Source organism: Sarcophilus harrisii, chromosome 1, assembly GCF_902635505.1.
Source record: "Sarcophilus harrisii chromosome 1, mSarHar1.11, whole genome shotgun sequence".
NCBI classification, from domain to species: domain Eukaryota; kingdom Metazoa; phylum Chordata; class Mammalia; order Dasyuromorphia; family Dasyuridae; genus Sarcophilus; species Sarcophilus harrisii.
In genome coordinates, this window is record NC_045426.1 from 226,386,770 (window position 1) to 226,409,396 (window position 22,627).

Below are 22,627 nucleotides of genomic sequence, written 5' to 3' on the forward strand. Positions count from 1 at the left end.
TAATTTCTTCTTATTTGACTTATTTTATCACCTTTGACTTGTTTCATCACCTATCTTCTTCTTCTTGAGTCTTTGAGTCTTCCTTTTCAGTTTCTTAGTTTTTAATGCTCCTTCTTCCTGCTCTTTTTCTTTCATCCTTTCATAGAACACCAAAATAGAACCTGGACCAGTATCTGAACTTGGGGGTTATTTTTTAAATTTTCTCCATTTTTTCCCAAGTTATATCTTCTAAATTCGGTACCTGACATTTTTCATCAATCTAAGCCCTTCCAAATCATCTATACAATTTCCTCCCCTTAATTAAACAAGAGATCTTTTTTTTGTCTTCTTCACATCCCAACAATCTTTTCCTGTGGAATCTTGAAGTAGATTTTTATTTTGAAATTGTGTTTAAAATAATGTTTATTTTGAGGTTTAAAGCATGTTTGTTTTGAAATTATAATATGCCTAAAATGTCATGTTATGATAGAAATATCAGATCTTTAAATTATAGAAGGAAAACAGTATTATGAAGAGAATGTACATTATATCATTGAATAAACAACTTATAAATAATAATTCGGGGGAGTCTTGTAGTAGGATACTTCTAGAATTGAACAGGTGTTTTTTTCTTGTTCATAGGAGCTAGGAAAATATGGAGTGCTTTTCTACAATGCCTGTTTTATGATCATTCCAACATTTATTATTGGTATTTTCACTGGAGACCTCCAACAGGTAAGCAGACTGTTACTGATTAGAAGTTATAGCATCAACTGAGAAAACAGTTTTACAGTTAAAGATTCTGATAAAGACCTCATTTCCAAAATATATAGAGAATTGACTCTATAAGAGATCAAGCCATTCTCCAATTGATAAATGGTCAAAGGATATGAACAGAAAATTTTCAGATGATGAAATTGAAACTATTTTTACTCATATGAAAGAGTGCTCCAAATCACTATTGATCAGAGAAATGCAAATTAAGACAACTCTGAGATACCACTACACATCTGTCAGATTGACTAAGATGACAGGAATGTTGGAGAGGATGCAGGAAAACTGGGACAACTGATACATTGTTAGTGGAATTGTGAACAGATCTAGCCATTCTGGAGAAGATTTTGGAATTATGCTCAAAAAGTTATCAAACTGTGCATACCCTTTGATCCAGCAGTATTGCTACTGGGCTTATACCCCAGAGAGATACTAAAGAAGGGAAAGGGACCCACATGTACCAAAATGTTTGTGGCAGCCCTTTTTTGTAGTGGAAGAAAATGCAAATTGAATGGATTCCCATCATTGGAGAATGGCTGGGTAAATTGTGGTATATGAATGCTATGGAATATTATTGTTCTGTAAGAAATGACCAGCATGATGAATACGGAGAGGCTTGGAGAGATTTACATGAACTGATACTAAGTGAAATGAGCAGAACCAGGAGATCATTATACACTTCAACAACAATGCTATATGAGGATATATTCTAATGGAAGTGGATATCTTCAAGCAATGAGAAGATCCAATTCAATTCCAATTGATCAGTGATGGACAGAATCAGCTACACCCAGAGAAAGAACACTGGGAAATGAGTGTGGACTACTTGCATTTTTATTTTTCTTCCCAGGTTATTTTTACCTTCTGAATCCGATTTTTCTTGTGCAACAAGAGAACTATATGGATCTTTACACATATATTGTATTTAAGATATATTTTAACATGTTTAACATGTATGAGACTACCTGACATCTAGGGGAGAGGGTGGAGGGAGGGAAGGGAAAATATGGAACAAAAGTGAGTGCAAGGGACAATGTTGAAAAATTACCCATGCATATGTTTTGTCAATAAAAAGCTATAATAAAAAAAGAAATTATAGCATCACTTGGAGCAAATAAATTTGGTTCAGCTGAGCAACTTGAGTTTTAAATTTTTGAATATTTAACTTTATATTAATTTAAATAAATATTGTTAAATGAGCATACTTTATTAGGATGATATACAAACAAAAGATACACATGTGTAAATAATCTAAGTGTTTAATTGATAGTGATTATTTACTACTGTTTGAATTATTTTTTTTGAAACCTCTATTCCTAAACATACACCAGGTTATTCTTTTATTCCTTCATGAGTACACTGATACATCAAGGATTCATGAATTCTTGTGTGTGAGAATTTCATTCACTAACACAAATCACAACCTGTTTGTAACTTTTAGTCTTGTTGAGATACCTGAAAGTTGAAATGAATTTCCATGGTCCCACAACTATTATATGCTAGAGATGATATTTGAACCCAAGTCCAGCACCTCCAAACTGCTTTTCTCTTTTTGAATAATAATATTTACAACAACAATGAAGAGGACTCACCTTTATACAACACTGTGACATTTATAAAAGTCTTTACACACAATAGCTTTTTTCTTACCTCTGCTTTCTGATTTCCTTTGCTTCCTTCAGAACAGCTTATATGGCACTTTCTGCAGGTGGCCTTTCTTGTTTCTTCTTTGTCTCTTTCATTTACATTGTATGTCTAATTCTTTGCATGTTGTTTACTCCATTTGAATGTGAGCTCCTTGAGCAAAGGAACTATGGTTTTGTCTTTTCTTTGTATTCTTATTGATTGTCAGTACTGATTCTTACTGAGGAGGTCAGAATAGCAATTTCTAGTTCAAAACAAACATGTGACAAATGCACAATAGCCATTCACTTTGCCAAAAGGAAGATTTATTTCCAAGAAGAGGTTACAGACAAAATAAGAGGTAAAATAGGCACCAGAAGGGGCAAATATGAAATAGAATTGAGAGAGCATATAGCTAACAAGGAAAAAACAAGTTGTCCATGGGAACTTACAGTTAACCAAGGAGAAAAGAAATACTCCATGAGGTGGAAGACAGCCATTGACTGTCAGCCATAAAGAAGTTTAGCAGACTAACCAGAGTTAGCTAGAGTAAGGAGAAAGATGCAATTAAAGGGAAGGCAGTATGAGGTAGAGAAAGAGAATACCTCATAGTGGGCTTAGTCCTGAAAAGGCTTCAGCAAAGATCTTCATCATAAGTAGATCTTTTAGATGGGAAATACTTGGGTTTCTCAGGGAAACCAGGAAAGTAAAGGCAGAAACTCAGAGGGAGAAATCAAGAAACTAGATGGAAAGCACCTGGCAGATCAGATACCAGATATATCTAAAGATATGCTAAGTATATCTCAGAGATGGGGGATAGACAATGGAGGTTGATAAAGAGTTCTATTCTCACAAACATGTTATAAAAATACAATAATCTGGAAATTGGTATATATCTGATGGGCCAGATGGGTTTCTTCATCAAGGGAAGATAGCCAGTCCATATCATTAACACAGTACCTGGATAAGTGCTTTAAAATGCTTGTTGACTGAGACAGAAATTGAGGGAATAAGTATAAAAAGAGAAGAAGCAAAGTTATTGTTATTTGCAGAAATTATGATGATTTACTTAGAAAACCTTAAAAATTCAGCTAATTTGTGTAATTCATTATTTCATTTAAATAACAGTGTATGAAATAAACCCATAAAAATCATCAGACTTTCTATTACTAGAAAATCTGAGCAGAACTATATAGAACAGAAACATTCCTATCTAATCCTACACATGCCCAAGAATTATTATAGTATCACAGATTTAGAACTGGAAGGAACCTTAAAGGCCATTAAGTTTAACCCTTTTACTTTGCAAATGACTGTAAGGAATTATATGAATACAATTACAGAATAATTAAAGCATAAATAATTGGAGAGATGTTGATTACTCAAAATTAGATTTTTCTGGTGTAATAAAAGTGATATTACATAAATTTATTTATTTACTCATTGTCTTAACAATAAAACTATCAAAGTTTCACTTTATAAAAGTAGATGAGATAATAAAATTCACTTAGAAGAACAAAAGGTCAAGAATCTTACAAGAAATCATCAATGAAATTGGAAAGGAAGGAGGCCCAACAGCACTAGATCTCAGACTAAATTACAAAATGCTGTCAAAATATTTTGTACCTTTTAAAAAGTAGAAAAGTTGATCGATAGGCCATATTAGGTTCACAAGACCCAGAAATGACTGAAAAACTCAAAGCATAGAGTATGATAAACCCAAGGGCACCAATTAGTTTTTATACTTTTTGTCACTGCTGCTATATTCTGTGATTGGCCCTCTAACAGCCATTCCTTATAGGAACTTAGGAACCATGGGTTGGAATCCCCTAATTGTAGAGATAGAGGTTAAGCATTTATATGGCATCCATGGGTCAGGAGATGTGCTAGATGCTTTACAAATATCTAATTTGATCATCACAAAATCTTTGTAAGGTATATGCTGTTCTTTCTGCTTTACAGTTGAGGAAATTTGAAGGCAGACAGGTCAGATCATTTGCCTAGGGTCATGTAGCTAATAAATGTCTGAAGCTGGATTTGAATTGGATTTCCCAGACTCAAATTCCAGCATTCTGTTCATTGTGTCACCTAGCTAATTGAGGAGTCCTTACTATATCTCACTTGTCTCAGACCCAAGTATGCTCTTTCATACCATCTAATTTCTGACCTTTCACCACTGCTGCTGTGTCCTATACAAAAGAAGTGTTTATTAAAGATTTCTTATGTTCCAGGCATTGTGCTAAACTATAGGATTTGAAAGAAAAAAATAAAATAGTCCATGTCCTCCAGGGATTTATATTTTGTTGGGGGGCATACCATATATTTAAATATGTATATTTATATAATAAATGCAAGATAGCTTTTTATCTATTTGGAAAGAACACTAAGAGCTGATGGAATTAAGAAAAAAATTTAAGGATGTTACTTTATCATAGGAAATAATGAATTCTAAGAGAGAAGATGGGAGAATGAATTCTTGGTCTTTGGTATAGGTGGCAGAAAGATTCAGAGATAGGAAATTGAATGTTGTCTTTGAGGAATAACAAGTTGGCCAGTTAGGCTAGGAAAAGGATTAATGAATGACAAATTTGGAAATGTAGATTGTAGCTGAGTTGAGAAGGACTTTAAAAGCTAAGTAGATGATTTTATGTTTGATCATAGACGTTTGATGTATAAATTGATTATCAGATCTTCATTTAGGAAAATAAATTTGGCAGATGTGTGAGTGATTGCAGAGGAAATATTTGAGGTATGGAGACCAATTAGGATACCATTGCAACAGTCTAAATCAGGCCTTCTTAAATTTTTTCCATCTGTGACCCCTTTTCACCTGAGAAATTTTTATATGACCACAGCTATTAGGAGCTGAGCTGTATCAGAATTGTTGAGAATACCCAGAGAAAGGAAAGAAAGAGGAGATGGTGATTAATGGAGACAAATGACACCAGATTAAAATAATTGAAGGGGAAAATGACAAATGTTGAAGGGGATGTGGAAAATTTGAGATACTAATTTATTGTTTGTGGAATGAACTGATCTATTTTGGAGAGCAATCTGGAATTATGCCCAAAGAATTATTAAACTGCCTATTGCCTTTAACCTAGCAATACCACTACTAGGTCTGTTTCCAAAGATGATTGGGGAAGAAGAGGTTATGGAATAGGAGGGCAAGGTAGTGGGTAGAAATAAAGGAGAGGCCTGAAGAGAGATGAGAAAATAGGATAAGAAGGATAGTGAAGAAAAATAAAAAGGAAGAAAATATCCAACAGGTAATTGTAGCTAAGAAAATGAATGGGACAAATTTACTCATAAAACAGAAATGAGTAAGAGATGAAAATTTAAATCCAACAATATGTTCCTTTAAGAAAACATTGTAATGAGAGATACATGCAAATATAAAATTAAGGGCAGCAGTAAAATTTGTTTTCTTAAAAAACAGGTATAGTAATCACAATCTTAGATAAAATTAAAGTTAAAATAGATTTAATCAAAAGTAAAAAAATAGAGAAACTACACTGTGTCAACAATATTATTCAATATTGTTTAGACAATTTAAAATACCTTGACCATATAAAATACATGAATATATACCTGCCAAAACAGAACTCTATGAACATAAACATACATACTTTTTATGCAAATAAACTCCGATCTAGTTAAAGTGATATTTATTATTGATGGATAGACAAAGCCAATAATTTTTTAAATGACAATTATAACTAACTATTTAATGCCATCCCAATTAAATTACTAAAAAATTATTTAACTGAGAAAAAATAATAACAAAGTTCATTTGGAAAAGTAAAAGGTTAGGAATTTCAAAGAAACCAGGAGAAAAGAAGGGAAATAGAATCAGCAATATTATAAGGGAGAAAATTGTTGAAGTGTAAAAAGGGTAATTTTGATTCTTTTAAATTAAAATCTTCTTGTATAAATAACCAAGAATAAAAGGAATGCTGAAAATTGAGATAAAACTTGAAATTTGGGACAGAGCCTCCTCTACCATGCTAGCAAGCCTAACTTTAACATAAAGTTAAAAATCAAGAAATAGACTGGAAAAATGAGTAAACAACAATAAAGTTAAAACAGCTTCATCCAAACTTTCAAAGAAAAATGTGACTGGGTCTCAGGCCTCAAAAGGATTCCTGGATAGCTCAAGAAAAGGATTTTTTAAAAATAAGAGAGGTAAAAAAAAAATTGGGAAAGGAAATGAGAGTGATGTAAGAAAATCATGAAAAAAGAGTCAACAACTTGGTAAAAATGAAGCACAAAAATACTGAAGAAAATAACCCCTTAAAAAACAGAATAGGCCAAATCAAAAGAGGCACAAATAAAAGAGTAGACTAAATAGAAGAAGAGGTACAAAAGCTCACTGAAGAAAATAATTCTTTAAAAATTAGAATTGGACATTGCATAATCCTTTTACTTTTGATAATTTAACTATGTATTTGCTCTTGCAAGTCTTTCTGAATTTATGTAAATGTCATATTCATAATTTCTTAAGAATAAAATTCCATTTCACTCATATGCTACAATTTGTTCAGTCATTTAACATTTGATAAGCCATTTTGTTTTTAATTTTCTACTACAATAAAGTGCTGCTATAAATATCTTTCTGTGTAGCCTCCCTTTTTCTCCTTGACTTCTTGAGGTGTATGCCTAATTGTACTCTCCTGAGGTCAAGACGTATGTACAACTTAATGACTCTATAAGTATAATTCTAATTTGTTTTGGTGAATGGTTTCATTTTTCAAAACAGAACTAATTCACAACTACACCAATAATGCATTTGTATACCTGTCATCCCACAAATCTTATATCAATATTTAGTTTCCTCTTTTGTCATCTTTGACAAAGTATGAGGTGTGATGTGGAACATCAAAGTAATTTTAATTCACATTTTTCTCATTAGTTATTTGAAGCATTCTTTCATTTCCTTGTTAATAGTTTATATTTCTTCATTTGAAAATTGCCCATTCATATCCTTTGATTAGTTATGTGTAGGGGAATGTATAGGGAACCACACCAAAAAAAATTAAGTAAAATAGTATGCTTCAGTCTGCATTCAAATTTCATAATACTTTTCTCTGGATATGGATAGCATTTTCTATCATGATTCTTTTGGAATTATCTTGGATTATTATAGTGCTGAAAACAGTTAGATCTATCATAATTGATCATTGTACAATGTTATTGGTACTGTGTACAATGTTCTTTTGATTCTGCTCACTTCACTCAGCATCAGTTCAGGTAAGTCTTTCTAGATTTTTCTGAAATCTGCCTGCTCATCATTTCTTATAGCACAATATTATTCCATTATATCCACATACTGTAACTTGTTCAGCTATTCCCTAATATATAAGTATTCCCACAAGTTCCATTTTTTTTGCCACTACATAAAAGGTCCCATCTATAGTTGTAAAAAATAAGTGCTTCTTTTTTCTTCAAAGTTCATAAATGATAGTACCTTTTATGTGTAAGAGATTACTGTGGTATATAATGTAAAATGTGTGTGAATTTAATTTCTAACAAACTACTTTCCAATTTTTTCTGTCCATTTTTGTCAATTACTCATTGCTTACAATTTCCCATCAGTAGTGTACAAATTAAGATCTTATTATATATCCGTAATTCTGAATATGTACATCTTTGTATTTTAGAGTGACTATTTTATAATTGTGTAAGTTTCTTGTGGTAGCTGCTCCTTTTTAAATATAATCCATGTGACTACGTGGTATCTTATTCAGCTAATAATCACTTTTATCTCCTTTTTAAACATTAGGCTACTGAATTCAGCCAGTGGAGGAACATTTTATTTATCATACAGTTTCTTCTTTCCTGTTTGCTGGGGTAAGAGACCAAAGAGGATTTCATATGGTTTATTGAAGTTCTTCACCTTAATCAAATGAAAATACAAAACCATTCAGGAAAATTCATTGTCAGAGGGGTATAGGTGTGAGAAATAAGCAAACACAGCACATGATTCCTATCTTTTATGTTTTAAGAGAAATCACTTAGTTAAAGTTTTAGATTATGAAAATTTTTGAAATATAGATTTTAGAAAAAATCAATTTAAGTATGATTGTGATTGTAAGAGATATGAAAAGAATAGAATTTTAGTATTTGGTTGTCTATTGGGTCTCAAGATGTGCCACTATGTTCTGATGGAGCCACAGATTATAAGAGATGACATTTGACTAATGTTCTTGATTGCTAAGGGTTTTCAATATGATCTTAGATAAATTATTTAACCTTCTGTTTATTTAAAAGTAAAGAATTTTGAATTGAAAGAGATTTTAGAGATTATCTAGTCCAACATCTTCATAATATAGATGAGGAAACTGAAACCTGGATAGGATAAAGTAATTAAACAAATTAATTAAATAAATAACTAAAAATCATATAACTTGTTTCAGTTTCCTGACTCCTCATTCAGTACTCTTTCATTTAGACAATTAATCAGTAAGCAATATTCAACACTTACTATATGTCAAGCACTATTCTAAGTGCTGATGATATAAATAAAAAACAAAAAAAAAATCTCTGTTGTCAAGAAACTTACATTCTAATGTGAACAAGATATTTACTGTTTGGACAGTTAATGGAGATTCAGTTAGCACTGTCTTCCAAGGGAATATATACTAGGATCTTTTTGCACAGATTTTAATGGTGATCTTTTTTGATGCCCCTTTCAGGTCATGATCCTACAGGTACATGATTTTCTCATTTAATCTATCACACACTTTCATTTTATTGGATTGATTAATCCATTCATACTTAAAGTTATGAGAATTATATTTCTATTTTCCTCCAATTATCTTTTTTTAATTGGGATTTTTTGGTTTCTCTTTGTCTTTAAAGACTGTATTATATACTTCCAGTCATGTTTGCTTAACATACTTTGACAGCCTTTTTTTTTCATTGACTCTCTTTCCTCTACCCTCAAACCTAACCCCTCATTTTCACTCCTTTTTGCTAGTTTTAATTTATTAATGATTATTTTCTTTTAGTTATCTAATTTTTTTTCTCAGATAATTAAATTCTGTTTTGTTTCTTCCCTCCTTTGTACGCAAAACCTGTGGTACTTGTGGCAGTCTGTGGTTTAAGAGGTTCAAATTGACTCATACTGTCTTTAAGTCTACAGGATGATAGTGAGTCACTGTTTTACTTATCTAGTGAGAGAATATAAGTTGCCTACAAAATAGTCTCTCTCTCTGATATTCAGACAAAGGGAAGAACAGTCAGACTGCAGGACCAATAGTCTCTTTGATTTCTTATTATCACCATCATCATTTCAGGCCCAGGGGGAAAATGATGCTAATTAAAATAGATAAGAGGGCAGTGTGTGTACATGAGTTGCAATATGATACTTCTTGTCAATGTATAATATATTCTTTCTTGTTGTTTTCTGGAAATTTTTTAAAATTGAATTTAGAATGGAAAGACCTTGCCTGAAATCTTAATCCAATCACTTGCTACCTAAATAACTTATTTGTTATGGGAATATATTTATACCTACTAAGAATGTCTGGAAGAACTTGGTTTTGTCCTTGATAGGACATCAGATATACAATATGTACATATTCATGTTTATATGGATATATGTGTATAAATGTGTGTGTGTATATATATGTATGATATGTTTTAAAAGCTTCTTATCCTAGATCTTTTTGTCCAAAAACATTTCTCTTGATAGAAGGAGTGACTGCTAGACATCATCATGATGGGTTCTTCCCATTTCTCTCTGTCCTAGCTCCAAATAAGTGTACCATACATTCCAATTATGATCCAGTGAGGTCTGGAATTGTAATTCTATTACATCTCTTACTTCTGTTAGACTGGAGTATGGGCTAATGTCTTTGTTTTATGTAGGAGCCTGGCTAGCAGGGATGATTACCTGCAGTTCAGTGTTCTATAAGATAATGAAACTGTAACCAGTTCTGGATTATCTGTAATAATAGGGAACGAAACTGTTATAAACAAAATAAATCCACAATAATGTAAGGATTCCATTTTAGCCATTAGTTTCTAGTTTAATTTTTTCCTCCCATCTTTTCTGCATTCCCAATAAACAAGAAGTCACTTTTTTATGGAAAAAAAACCACACCCCTCCCATCTTCTCCAAGTGATTTTTAAATTCAGATCTATCTTAAAAAAAAAAAATCCCTTTCCTATTGTCAGTAGAATGGTCAAGGGAAAATTGATATCTAGAAGATAATCAACATTTTCAAAAGAGGAAGGATACGGATAATCCACAATAAGATGATAGTTTCTGAATTATTCAGAATTAACTTAGGCTATTTTTAGAAATGGATCTTAAGCATCTCTTGACATGTGCTTCTATATTCTAAAGCATTGATAAAGAGGTCAATTGTTGCTGAATGTATTCTTGTCATTGAGCATAAAGCATGAACTTCCTTTTTTTCATTCAGGTTTCTGTTGATGTATTCCACGGTGCTCTGTAGTTACTACAATTCTGCCCTAACAACTACGGTGGTGGGTGCTGTAAAGGTAAGTGGAGATACTAAAGAAAAATCTTGGAATTAAGAATCAAATAGGTTAGCTTATTTGGTAGTGACCCTAGGAATTCTGAACCAGATACTGAAATTAAAAGCGCTGTTTCTAGAAAGTGTTGCAGTAGGCTAAGAAAGTTTTGACTTTTTCCATTTGAGTTGGATGATCCTGTCTTCTTTCTTAAAGTTAATACCACTGGTCTAGGTTAGTCCTCATGAAGAAGGGTCTAATGGGATGGAAAATAGAATGGGGAAGAGAATTATAAATGTCAACACACAGGAGATAGGAATTTTCCTGTTAAGCCCCCTAAAACAACAACAACTAAGCAGCAACAATAAAATGTGAACAAATTCCGTAATTAACTTGAGGGTTTCAGGGATGTGACTATTGGAATGAAGGTTATGATTTTACAGGAAATCTACTGATTGAATGAGAAAACCAATCAAGTTGGGCCACTAGGACGTATAAGAAAAATTAAGCAAATAGTGATCCAACCACTAATACTACAATGATCCTACCAAATACAGTGATCTCATTTGAAAGGGTATACAATATTAAACATTTGTAGCTTTCTTTAGCCTCTGGTTTAAAAAAAAAATTTTTAAAATAGCAACTTCTTTTCTCTTTTATACCTTCTACAACATTGAAAAAAAATAAAAATAAATTTCTTTTACAAATATGCTTATTGAAGCAAATAAATTCCCACACTGGATGTATTTTAAAATATCCATACCAATTTCCATATTTGTACCTGTATTTTTATCTTCTATCTGTGCCTATATTTTCACCTATATCTGCATATGTATCATTCTTCATTCTAAATCTATAATTTCCTTGTCAGGAGATAAATAATATCTTTCATTGTTGGTCCTCTAGAATCATGGAAGGCCATTGTGTATCAGGGATTCTCAAACTACCGCCCGTGGGCTAGATGCAGCAGCTGAGGATGTTTATCCCCCTCATCCAGGGCTATGAAGTTTCTTTATTTAAAGGCCCACAAAACACAGTTTTTGCTTTTAATATAGTCCGGTCCTCCAACAGTCTGAGGGACAGTGAACTGGCCCCCTATTTAAAAAGTTTGAGGACCCCTGTGAATTGATCATACTTCTTACAGCTTTCAAACTTGTTTGTTTTTATAGAGGGGTTGTAAAAAGTGTTCTTCTTATTCTGCTGATTTAATTCTTTATCAGTTTATTTAAAAATTCACAATTTTTCTTTTTTATTTTCATTTTTATTTTTTTCTTAAAACTATATTTCTACATTAGTCATGTTGGAAAAGAAAAATCAGATCCAAAGGGAAAAATCACAAGAAAGAAAAAACAATAAAAAAGTGAAACTAGTATGCTTTGATTTACATTCATAATTCTATCCCTGAAAATGGATAGCATTTTCCATCAACAATCTTTTTTTTTATTATAGCTTTTTATTGACAAACATATGCATGGGTAATTTTTCAACATTGTCCCTTGCAATCACTTCTGTTCCAACTTTTCCCTTCCCTCCCTCCACCCCCTCCCCTGGATGGCAGGCAGTCTCATACATGTTAAAAATGTTAAAGTATATCTTAAATACAACATATGTGTACACATCCATACATTTTCTTGTTGCACAAGAAAAATCGGATTCAGAAAGGTAAAAATAACCTGGGAAGAAAAACAAAGATGCAAGTAGTCCATATTCATTTCTCAGTGTTCTTTCTCTGGGTGTAGCTGGTTCTGTCCATATTTGATCAAAAATTATTCTTTTTTAAAAAGTAATTTTTATATACTTTATAACATTTATGTTATAACTATCCTGATAGCTGTTATGATTCTACTTTCTGTATTAGCTTATCTAAATCTTTCCATGTATCTTTGAAATCACCTACTTCATTAATTCTTACAACATAGCAGAACTCCATCACATTAATATACAACAATTTATTTGGCCATTCCTTAATTGTTAGATATCTCTTTAGTTTCTAGGTTTTTGGGTCACCACAAAAATTGCTGATCTAAATATTTTTGTAAACAAAAGATCTTTTCCTTTTTCTTTGCATGTAGACTTAATAGTAGCATATCTGGGTCAAAGCATATGTAGTAATTAGTAACTTATCATCTTCAGTGATCCTCTCATTCCTTTCATTGATCATAAACTTTTCTTCTATCCATAGATCTGAAAGATAATTTTTTCCATATTTCTTAAGTCTGTTTATGATATATAGGTTTATATATAGGTTACATATCCTTTTGGAGCTTACCTTGATATAAGGTGTATAGTGTTAGTTTCCCGATTCTTCTTACTTCACTCTATCAGTTCATACAAGTTTTCCAAAGATCCTTTATCATTTCTTATAGAATAGTAGTTTTCTATCACATATATATTATAACCTGTTCAGCCATTCCTCAATGGATATTCTATCTCCTATGTTTTAGTGGATCATCAGGATCCTCTCCTCCCTCCCCTCTGTGTATGTGTTTGTGCATGCTTTAATACATGTACATACACATGTATGTGTGTATATATATGTATATATGTCTTTTCCCTCTTTTTTTACCTTCTTTGAGTTATAGATCTAGTATGATTCCCCACACATTTAATAGATGATTTTGCATTTTCCTTCACTGAGAAGATTTTTGTGAGAATCTTTAGTCCTCTCTACTCCCACTTCAATAATATTTTAGGATTATTAACTAATTTATTTTCTAGTTGGCAATAAAGCACTTTGTTTTTCCCCTCCTTGTTGCATCAGTAAAATGTAAACTCCTTGAGGTCAGGGATTATTTTTTGATTTTTCTTTTATCTCCACTGCCTAATCTAGTGCTTTGCATATTTAATATATGTTTTTGAATATAATTGAATACATAATGTTATAATATAATAAATATATGTTTATAATGATTATATGTACATATTAATAATATATTAAATATAAAGAAAATCAAAGTATTTTCAATTGCAAGATTCATCAGAAATTAATTTTGCCTTTTCTTAAATTCCATATTTTGTAGCAAGTAGATATTTACATTATTAATATATACCAATCCTCTATTTTGTTTTCAGAATATATCCATTGCTTACATCGGAATGTTATTTGGTGGAGACTACATCTTTTCTATGTTAAACTTTATAGGACTAAATATTTGGTGAGTATGATATTAAGTGGACTTACATTGGTAAAAGTATATGAGTAGAGCAGGAGAAATGACTAGTAAGGATAAGTAAAAGTATAATACTCCTGGTCACCAGGAGTGATTTTTCATTTAATCATTTACTCATTCATGGGGATATGAGTGAATGATTAAATGAAAAATCATTTGCTATATTAATATATTATATTATTATGTACAGTATTACTATGCTAGGCACTGAGGTTACAAATACAAAAAATAAGACAATTCTTGCCCTCAGTGAGTTTACATTCTATTAGTAGTTATAAAGCATATGTGCAGATAAAAATTTGTGCATAAGATAATTGCTTTGATATTTGAGCAATTTTTTCTTCCCTTTCATTATAAGTGGATTAGTTCCCAAGCTAGCTCATAAAACACTGCTTAACCAATGATGTTATTAGTAATTATATTATTGTATAGTACTATACTATATGTGGGTGCTATAGAGCCTCACTACCAAGTATAACAGTGTGTCTGTGGGGAATACATTCAAAGTTGCAATTCGTTCAAGGGTTACATCCTGGATATGAAGTAGAAGGAAATTTTATCTCTTTTCTAAATTGATGATGGAATCAGAAGCTCTCTTAACTCCAGTCCACTGTTGATAGTAGGACCTCAGGTGAGAATTGAAATTAGTGGGTTGAATGAAGACTTTGAGATCAAAATCTGGAAGGGTTCTTTGTGAGAGGATAAGGATGAGGTATAGTGGGTAGATAAGTGGATAGAATGCTAGGCCTGGAGTTAGTAAGATTCATCTTCCTGAGTTCAAATCTGAACTCAGACACTTAGTAGCTTGTAACCCTGGGCAAATCACTAGACTCTGTTTGCCTCAGTTTCTCATCTGTAAAAATAGCTGGAGGAAAATTGGTAAACCAGTATCTTTGCCAAGAAAATCCCAAATGAGGCCACAAAAAACAGCAAAAGTAAGGAGTTAGGTCAAGAGCTGAGGAAACTGCTGGATGAGATCTTAGATGAGGTGGGGCAGGAATCCTTAAGCTTCCCACCCAGTCAGCCTCAGATTCTGAAATACATCTTCTAGGGAAGGTGAGAAGAAATAAGGAAACTGTTGGGATGGAATTTTAGAAGGTGGTATTAAATTTGAGAGGCTGAGAGAGGATGTAAATTGAAGCAAGGGTGGAAGATGGAAAGAGGGAGTTTTTTTGGCTCCTGGATTTCTTGGTAAGTTGAAGGGAAGTACACAAATTGGGCAAATCTAAGTTAGATTTGTGAGTGTTTATTATAGTCATTAACCCTGAATTAGTTTGCATAACTTAATTTATTGTCTTCATAATTTGGTCAAACCTTTGCTTTCACCAGATTATTGTGCAATCATTTTGCTTAAGCAAATTTGCTTTTCTGATCTTTTCTGTATAGTCTTCTGTCCATGTGAAACCAAGGAGTTGGGGATCTGAGTATCCTTCTCTTCTCTTTGCAAATAGTGACATGAACTAGTCATCTAATTTTTGTGTAAGTCTCCTCTTTTTTTTTGGTCAGGCAATTAGGATTAAGTAATTGCCCAGGGTTACATAGCTAATAAGTATTAAGTGTTGGATTTGAACTCAGGTCTTCCTGACTCCAGAGTCAGTGCTCTACCCACTGTGCCATCTAGCTGCCCCAAGCCTCTTCTTTTTTTTAAGTGGGTGATTGAGTTCTTTGAATTTGCTCCCTGCCAATAAGATGCAGTATGGTATACTGGAAAGAACACCAAACTTAGTCTTAGAAGATCTGGGATCAAGTCTCATTTCTGCTGCATACAGACCAGTTGGTTATTCCACATTAGATGACTAACTTAAATCTCTCTGAACTCTAAGGAATTCCCTTAAGACTATAACATGGAGAGAAGGTGCTGACCCCTTTTTGGTTGAAGGAGTTTTCTCATCTGGAAGTACTCATTAGTAAAGGAAATCACAAATCTAATCCTTGTCCTTTATGCTACTGTTACTTGATTCTGGAAAGCACTTTGTTATTTTAAATCGTAATGAGCATGTACTATCAATTGTTTAACCCATTATATCTCTGCCCTAAAATATTTTTTTTCCTAATAAAGGTGAAAATATATGATAAAATTCTCAAAAGGATACTTGAGGAGCGGGAAAGAAAGAACTACATTGGTCTACAAACCAAATTATTAAGCACTTGAAGCAATGGGTTAATCCTACATATAAAAATTTTCAGGATTTTCATTGACTCTAATTACATTTGTCCAGTTTTTTAATTCATCTTTTTCTTCTTTCTTTTTAGTATGGGAGGAGGAGTGATGTATACTTTTTTAACATTACAAGGCCCAGAGCATCCCAAACAGCAAGTAGATGAAGAAAATATATCTTCTGAGGCAAAGCTAGGATCTGCTATTGACTGATAGATCGACAGGGAAAGCAATGAATAGAAGTTCAAACAAGTGGGAAATAAATCTTTACATGCTTAAGCACATGACAAATGGAAAGAAAATCTACCTCACCTCACATTGTATGAAAAACTGTCTGAAAGGCAATTTTTCCAAAATAATGAACATAAAATAAATTTTTGGTTTCCAAGGGAAAGTATTTCTAAAAGAAAATATATAGGATTCTGGACCTCATATATATTCTTGCCTAAAAGGTTTTTTCTTCATTCTAAAATTTTTGATCTTTGGTAAAGACCTTAGCTTCATTACCATCATTGTATTTTTACAGTATCTCATCCAAGAGAAGATTTTTTAAAAAGGATGCTGTGATAGTAAAGGTTTTGTATCAGATAATTTGCCTTTTATTTCAAGAATCCATGAGAAGGCACCCATGAAAAGAAAATCTGCTTTAAAAGAAATATTTTCAAAGAGTGATTACCAAAATTAGCAATTGAATGACAGAATCCAATACATTTTGCTTTGATTTTATGTATACGTGTGAGCCCATTTGGAAGGATGTGTTCCTTTTCTTTAAAATAGAAAGAAAAGAAAGATTTTAATTCTGGATAGCATGATACTATTGCAGAAAAACAAAAAGAGGGTGTAGCCGAACAGCTATGTACGGTGGTAATACTCTGTATGCGTTATCCTACTGTGTCTCATTTTGCAAGTCTTAAAAAATTGAAAATGGCTCGGACTCAAGGCTTAAACTGTCAGATTTAGTAGCTTATTATCTCTCTGATCATTTCTAACATACTCCCAGAGTGCTTTAAAAATTAAGATTATTTTGAACTTTACCAAATATACAGTCTTTCGGATTTTTCTGATTGTGCTGCAAATATTAAAATGAAGAACATCCTATTGAAAGATTTGTCATTTATAAGACCAGAGTGATAGTATCTGTGATCTTGGAAAAATTACTTAACCTCTTTGAGCCTCATTTTCAGAGAGAAAAGGAGAAGAAAGAAGGGGAAAAATAGGTTTGAACAGATCATTGGTTCTTGACTTGAGTTTTTTTTGTTTGTTTTTAATATAATAAAAATTGGATTTCAGTATAATGCTTTACCTTTGTAAACCTATGTATTTCATTTTGTACATTAAAAATATTACTGAGAACTGGCCCTTAGGCTTCATTAGACTGTCAGTGGTATCCATGACTCAAAATAGGTTAAGAACTGTAGGATAAGATGGTCTTTAAATAATCCCAGTAAAGCTAAAATTCTGGGACTTCTCTGATTCTATAAAAGTATTTTTAATCAAATTTCTTAAAATATGCAGGATGATTTTTGCATTCCAAAGCTCTTATAACATGAGGACTATATAAATTAAAATTTGTTGTCTACTTCAATGATCCCAAAGGCTGTTTTTTATTGTTGTTGTTGTTTGTTTTGTTTTGTTTTAATTTCTCCAGTGGTCTTTGGCTTGACAACCTACTTAGGAAGAGCATTCTTTCTTTACTTCTAAATATTGGCCAGCAGAGGTCACTCCAAGAGCATCATAGCTGTTTTCTGTTTAGCCAAAGTTCTATATGGTACCATTAACTTGTCCAGTTGGTGGAGGCAAAGTACCAAGTTTCAGAGCAGTTTCAAAACATGTTTTGTGAAGGTTGGATTATGTGTGTGTGTGTGTGTGTGTGTGTGTGTGTGTGTGTGTGTTGTACTCACATTTGAGAGAGGGTGGGAAGATTACTTTAGAAGAATGGAAGGAAATCTAATGGTTTGGAGGAGGAAGTATTGGGGATTTAGTTTAATTAAATAGTATGAGTGGTGGTATGGATTGAGCACTGAGCTTGGAGTCCAGAAGATACATTTTCACGAATTTAAATTCAGCCTCAGATATCCTGGACAAGTCACTTAATGCCTCAGTTTCCTCATCTTTTAACACCCTCATCATAACAATATTTAGCATTTATCTAGTGCTTCAAGGCTTGCAAAAAACATTACAGCATTCTATATATGCTGACACATTGTTCCTTCCATTTCAACCTGACTGACCCATCTCCTTTTCCAATCCTACATTTCCTAAATTATTCAATTTCTTTCAAATAAGATATTTTTGATAATTGTGTACCTTTCCTCTGAGATAGGTATTACAAATGTATATTTTTTAATTTTGAGATTCATTTTAATTAAACATTAATTAATCACCATTGTTAGGAGCTAGCATTTATATAACACTTTTGGGTTTGCAAATGTTATCTCATTTGATTCTCATAACAACCCTGTGAGGGTAGGTATCATCATTATTCTTACTTTACAGATGGGAAACAAAGATTGTCTAAATCAGATTTTTAGAGGGATAGTTCAGATTTATTCTCAAACAATATTGGCTATTTTTCAGCTTCACAATCTAAATCAAAAGGTTAAAAATGTAAAACCAAATCTCTGCTACTTGCTATTGCTGTGTGACTTTGGGTTCCTCTAAGCCTCATCTGTCAAATGATAGGATTGAATTGGAAGACTTTTAAGATCCCTGATAGTTCTATGTTTTTCTTCAATATTCCTCAGTCATTTTTAATTATACCTGGAACTGTATTGGTTCACTGAGTGAATTAGCAATGTCAAGGTTACCTAGAAGTATTAGAATTTATGAGTTGGAGGACTCTTGAGAGGTAATTTAGTCCAGTATTTTTGCTTATATATAAATCCTATCCATAGCATTCTTTTGGAGAAAGTTCCAAAGTCTCCAGAGAAGACTCATTTTCAGAGTTCAAATCTGGCCTCGAATACTAGTTGTGTGACTATGAGTAAGTCACTTTGTCTTGTTTACCTCAGTTTCCTCATCTGTAAAATGAGCTGGAGAAGAAATGGCTAAAATATTCTAGTATCTTTGTCAAGAAAACACTAAATGGGGTCACAAAGAGTCATACAACTGGAACAACTGAACAACAACAGTGTAACCCATGGCTTAGCATCTTCACTCTTTAGCATATATGGAATGAGTTAAAATTTGGTGTGTCTTTGGGGAACATCATTTATGTTATGGATGGGGTCTAAAATTGATCCCATGGTACTCTGGAATTGGAATAAAATGAAGACAATCATAATCCGTTTAACAGTTAATAAAAGGAAATTTAGTCATGGTAGGAAAAAATAGATATCAGACCAAGGAAGGGTTGTTCATCTAGGAGAAAGCATTGTTGAACATTGTTTTTTAGTGGTCTGTCGTATGCTAAGGGGAGGAGCTCCCATGTCCTGGCTATCTTATACCCAGGTGAACAGGAAACTGAGTCAATGTCCCTGTTCTCTTGAGGACATTTCTAATCTTTTTAAGGAGAAAGAAATATAACTTGCATTGGGATGGGCAGGTATGGGAGTGGGGGAAAAGATTCAAGATAAGGAAAAGCTTAACATATTGCTCCCATCTTGTCTCAGACTTCAAACTCTCCAGCAGGAACAAACACTTAACAAACTAGTAAACAAACTGTGTTTATTAGGGACTGTAAGAACCCAGAAAAGGCCATTGGATATAATCTTTTCTTGTGAACTTCTCCACCAAGATTCAGCAGCATCTCCTTGAACTCATAGTCCTGGACTTAATTATAGTCAGGAAGACTCAGGAAAATCACTTAATCCTGTTTGCCTCAGTTTCCTCTACAGAAGAAAATGGCAAACCACTCTAGTGACTCTGTCAAGAACACCTCAAATGGGGTCGTGAAATGTCAGTTATGAGTGAACAAAAATTACAAGTTACAATTGGATAACTGACTCAGTTTGTTTTATGTTCCTATCACTCCTAGCCTACCTCTATATCTTTGGGTAGCATGCTTGGTTTCAGGAAGTCAGCTCCAATGCTCCTTCCTTATGGCTATTTGTCTCAGGCTGGGTTCCATGTTCCAGCTCAATATAACTACTATTGCTGTCATGTTTCTAGTAGACAGAACCCTGTCCCAGCAGCAAGAAGTTTCATTCTTTCTTCCTCCAATATACTTCTGATTTGTTTCTATCCCTGTACAAGGTAGGAGAAGGTAGGTGCTACTTAAAGAGTTGCCCGAGTTTCTTAGGAGGAACCTACTATATGTGCGTGTATGCACATATATAGTATTACATATATGTATATAATATATATATGTTAGCCTCATTGCTTACATTTCTATAATACTTTAAGGTTTACAAATTAAATCCCTTAAAGAGATAAAGTGCTTAACCTAGTAAATATCAGAGTGTAGCCTTGAACCCAAGTCTCCTGGGTCCAGGTTTCTCCATATTTTTACCCCAACACACCTCCTTTCAATATTTTAACAAGTCATCACCCTTGGTGTCACACTTGGCTTCTTACTTGCCCTTACTCCACATAACTAATTGTTGTTAAATCTGGTTTTGACCTTCATATCATGTCTCCTTTCTACTCACACATTCCCTTGGTCTTCATCACTTCATATAGTCACACTTACATTTATATAATACAGGAGGTTAGTCTCTCTACTACAAATTTTTTCCTATGCCAAACCATTTATTCAGTTGCCAAAAGGATTTTCCTAAAGCATAGATCTGACCTGTCTTATTCAATAAAATTTCAGAGACTCCTTACTGTTCAGCCAGATCAAACATGAAGTTCTCTGGCTTTTAAATGCTTTCAAAACCCAGGACCTTTCCAGTCATCTTACATTTAAGTTCCCTCTACATACCATGTGATTCACCAACACAGTTCATCAACAATTCAGTTATATACATCTTATTTTTCAGTGGCACCTACCTGTTAATGATGACTTTTATTTTTAAGATTAAAATGTCCAGAACAACAAACAATAGCTAATAAGCAAAAGTAAGGCACTTTTCATAGCTATCCTGCTTATTTATATTTCCTTCTGATTTTCTCTAGTTTTCTTCTATGCATTTAAAAAGAATCAATAAATGATTAAATTTTATTTTCTTTTTTTATATAGCAACTCTATCACTGCCATATCTCTACTCTTAGTTTCCTATCCCCAAACTAGAAAAAAAAAGATAAACAAAATCTTTGTATGTTTATACATCCACAGGCAAACAAATCCAACCAAATTGGCTGTGTCTAAAAAGTATTCCTCAGTCTGTACCTAGATTCCATTCTGTCTTTGTCAGGAGTTGGTAGGCTTCTTTATTATCAGTCTTTTAGAATTATGGTGGTTTATTGTAGGGAACATAATTCTTCAGTCTTCCAAAATTATTTTTCTTTATTGTTGCCATCAATTTCAAGCCTGTAAGATGGCAAAGGCATTGTTAGAAAATTATTCATCTGAAAAAGGTCTGGAGGTTCTAACAGATTGCAAGGTCAGTATGAATCAAATGTGAGATAAGGCATCCAAGAAGGCTAAATAGATTTTAAGAGAGAGAGAGGATTGAGGACCAGGAAGATGATAATACCATTGTATTCTTTGCTGCTCAGAAAATGTCTAATTACATTTATTTTTTAGTTTCACATTTGAGGAAAGATATTGGTATTCTGGAGTATCTAGATAAGGTCTACCATGATGGATAAAGGCTCCAAATTCATCCTATGTGGAAATCTATTTTAAGAATTTGGGATTTTTCATCTGGACAAAAGACTAGTGTGTGTGGGGAAACATTCTTCAAATACTTTAAGGGAAGGGGTAGAGGAAGAATGGTGGAGTAAAGGAATAAGCATTTATATAGTGTCTCCTATATGTCAAGCACTTTTACAAATATCTCATTTGATCTTGACAACCATGTAAAGTAATGCTATTTTCCCACTGAGGAAATTGAGGCAAAGAGAGTTTGTTTCATATTCAAGGTCATACAGCTAGTAAGTGTCTGAGAACAGATTTGAACTAGGTCTTCTTGACTCTACAGCCAGTACCCTATCCACTATACCACTAGCTGCCTCTATTATTCCACTAGCTCTGATTTGATTTGGGTGCAGTAGGTAGAAGTTTCAAAGGGAACAAATTTAAGTTTGATGCAAGAAAAATCTGCCCTAACACTCAGAACTGTCTCCAAATGGAATATGTCAGATGGTATCCCACTTCTCTTAAAGTCTTCCATCAAAGACTAGTAGATTGCTTTATTGGGTGTATTATAAAGGGGATTCTAACTCAGGAATAGGTTGGATTAAATGTCTTTTGAAGTCTGTTTCAACTTTGATATTCTATGATTCTATAAAATCCTTTTAGTGCTGGGGAGCTCATTAGTTTAAGTAGGAGCTTATTCCAGTTTCAGATAAGATAAATGAACAAAAAAGTCAAAACTTGCCTTCCTATAATTTC

General features: G+C 32.9%; 1 protein-coding gene across 3 annotated transcripts in view; it reads left to right on the plus strand.

Moving 5' to 3' along the window:
* The window catches only part of SLC35D2 (solute carrier family 35 member D2), a 58,040-nt gene extending 40,267 nt beyond the window's left edge, over positions 1-17,773 (plus strand). For all 3 annotated transcript variants that reach the window (XM_023497295.2, XM_003761316.4, XM_012542653.3), the window contains 5 exons: positions 622-714; positions 8,159-8,226; positions 10,809-10,887; positions 13,933-14,015; positions 16,284-17,773. In XM_023497295.2, coding sequence (XP_023353063.1) covers positions 622-714; positions 8,159-8,226; positions 10,809-10,887; positions 13,933-14,015; positions 16,284-16,401 — 441 coding nt within the window. In that variant the 3' untranslated portion in view covers positions 16,402-17,773. The remainder of the gene's footprint in view (positions 1-621; positions 715-8,158; positions 8,227-10,808; positions 10,888-13,932; positions 14,016-16,283) is intronic.
* Positions 17,774-22,627: the final 4,854 nt, after the last annotated feature.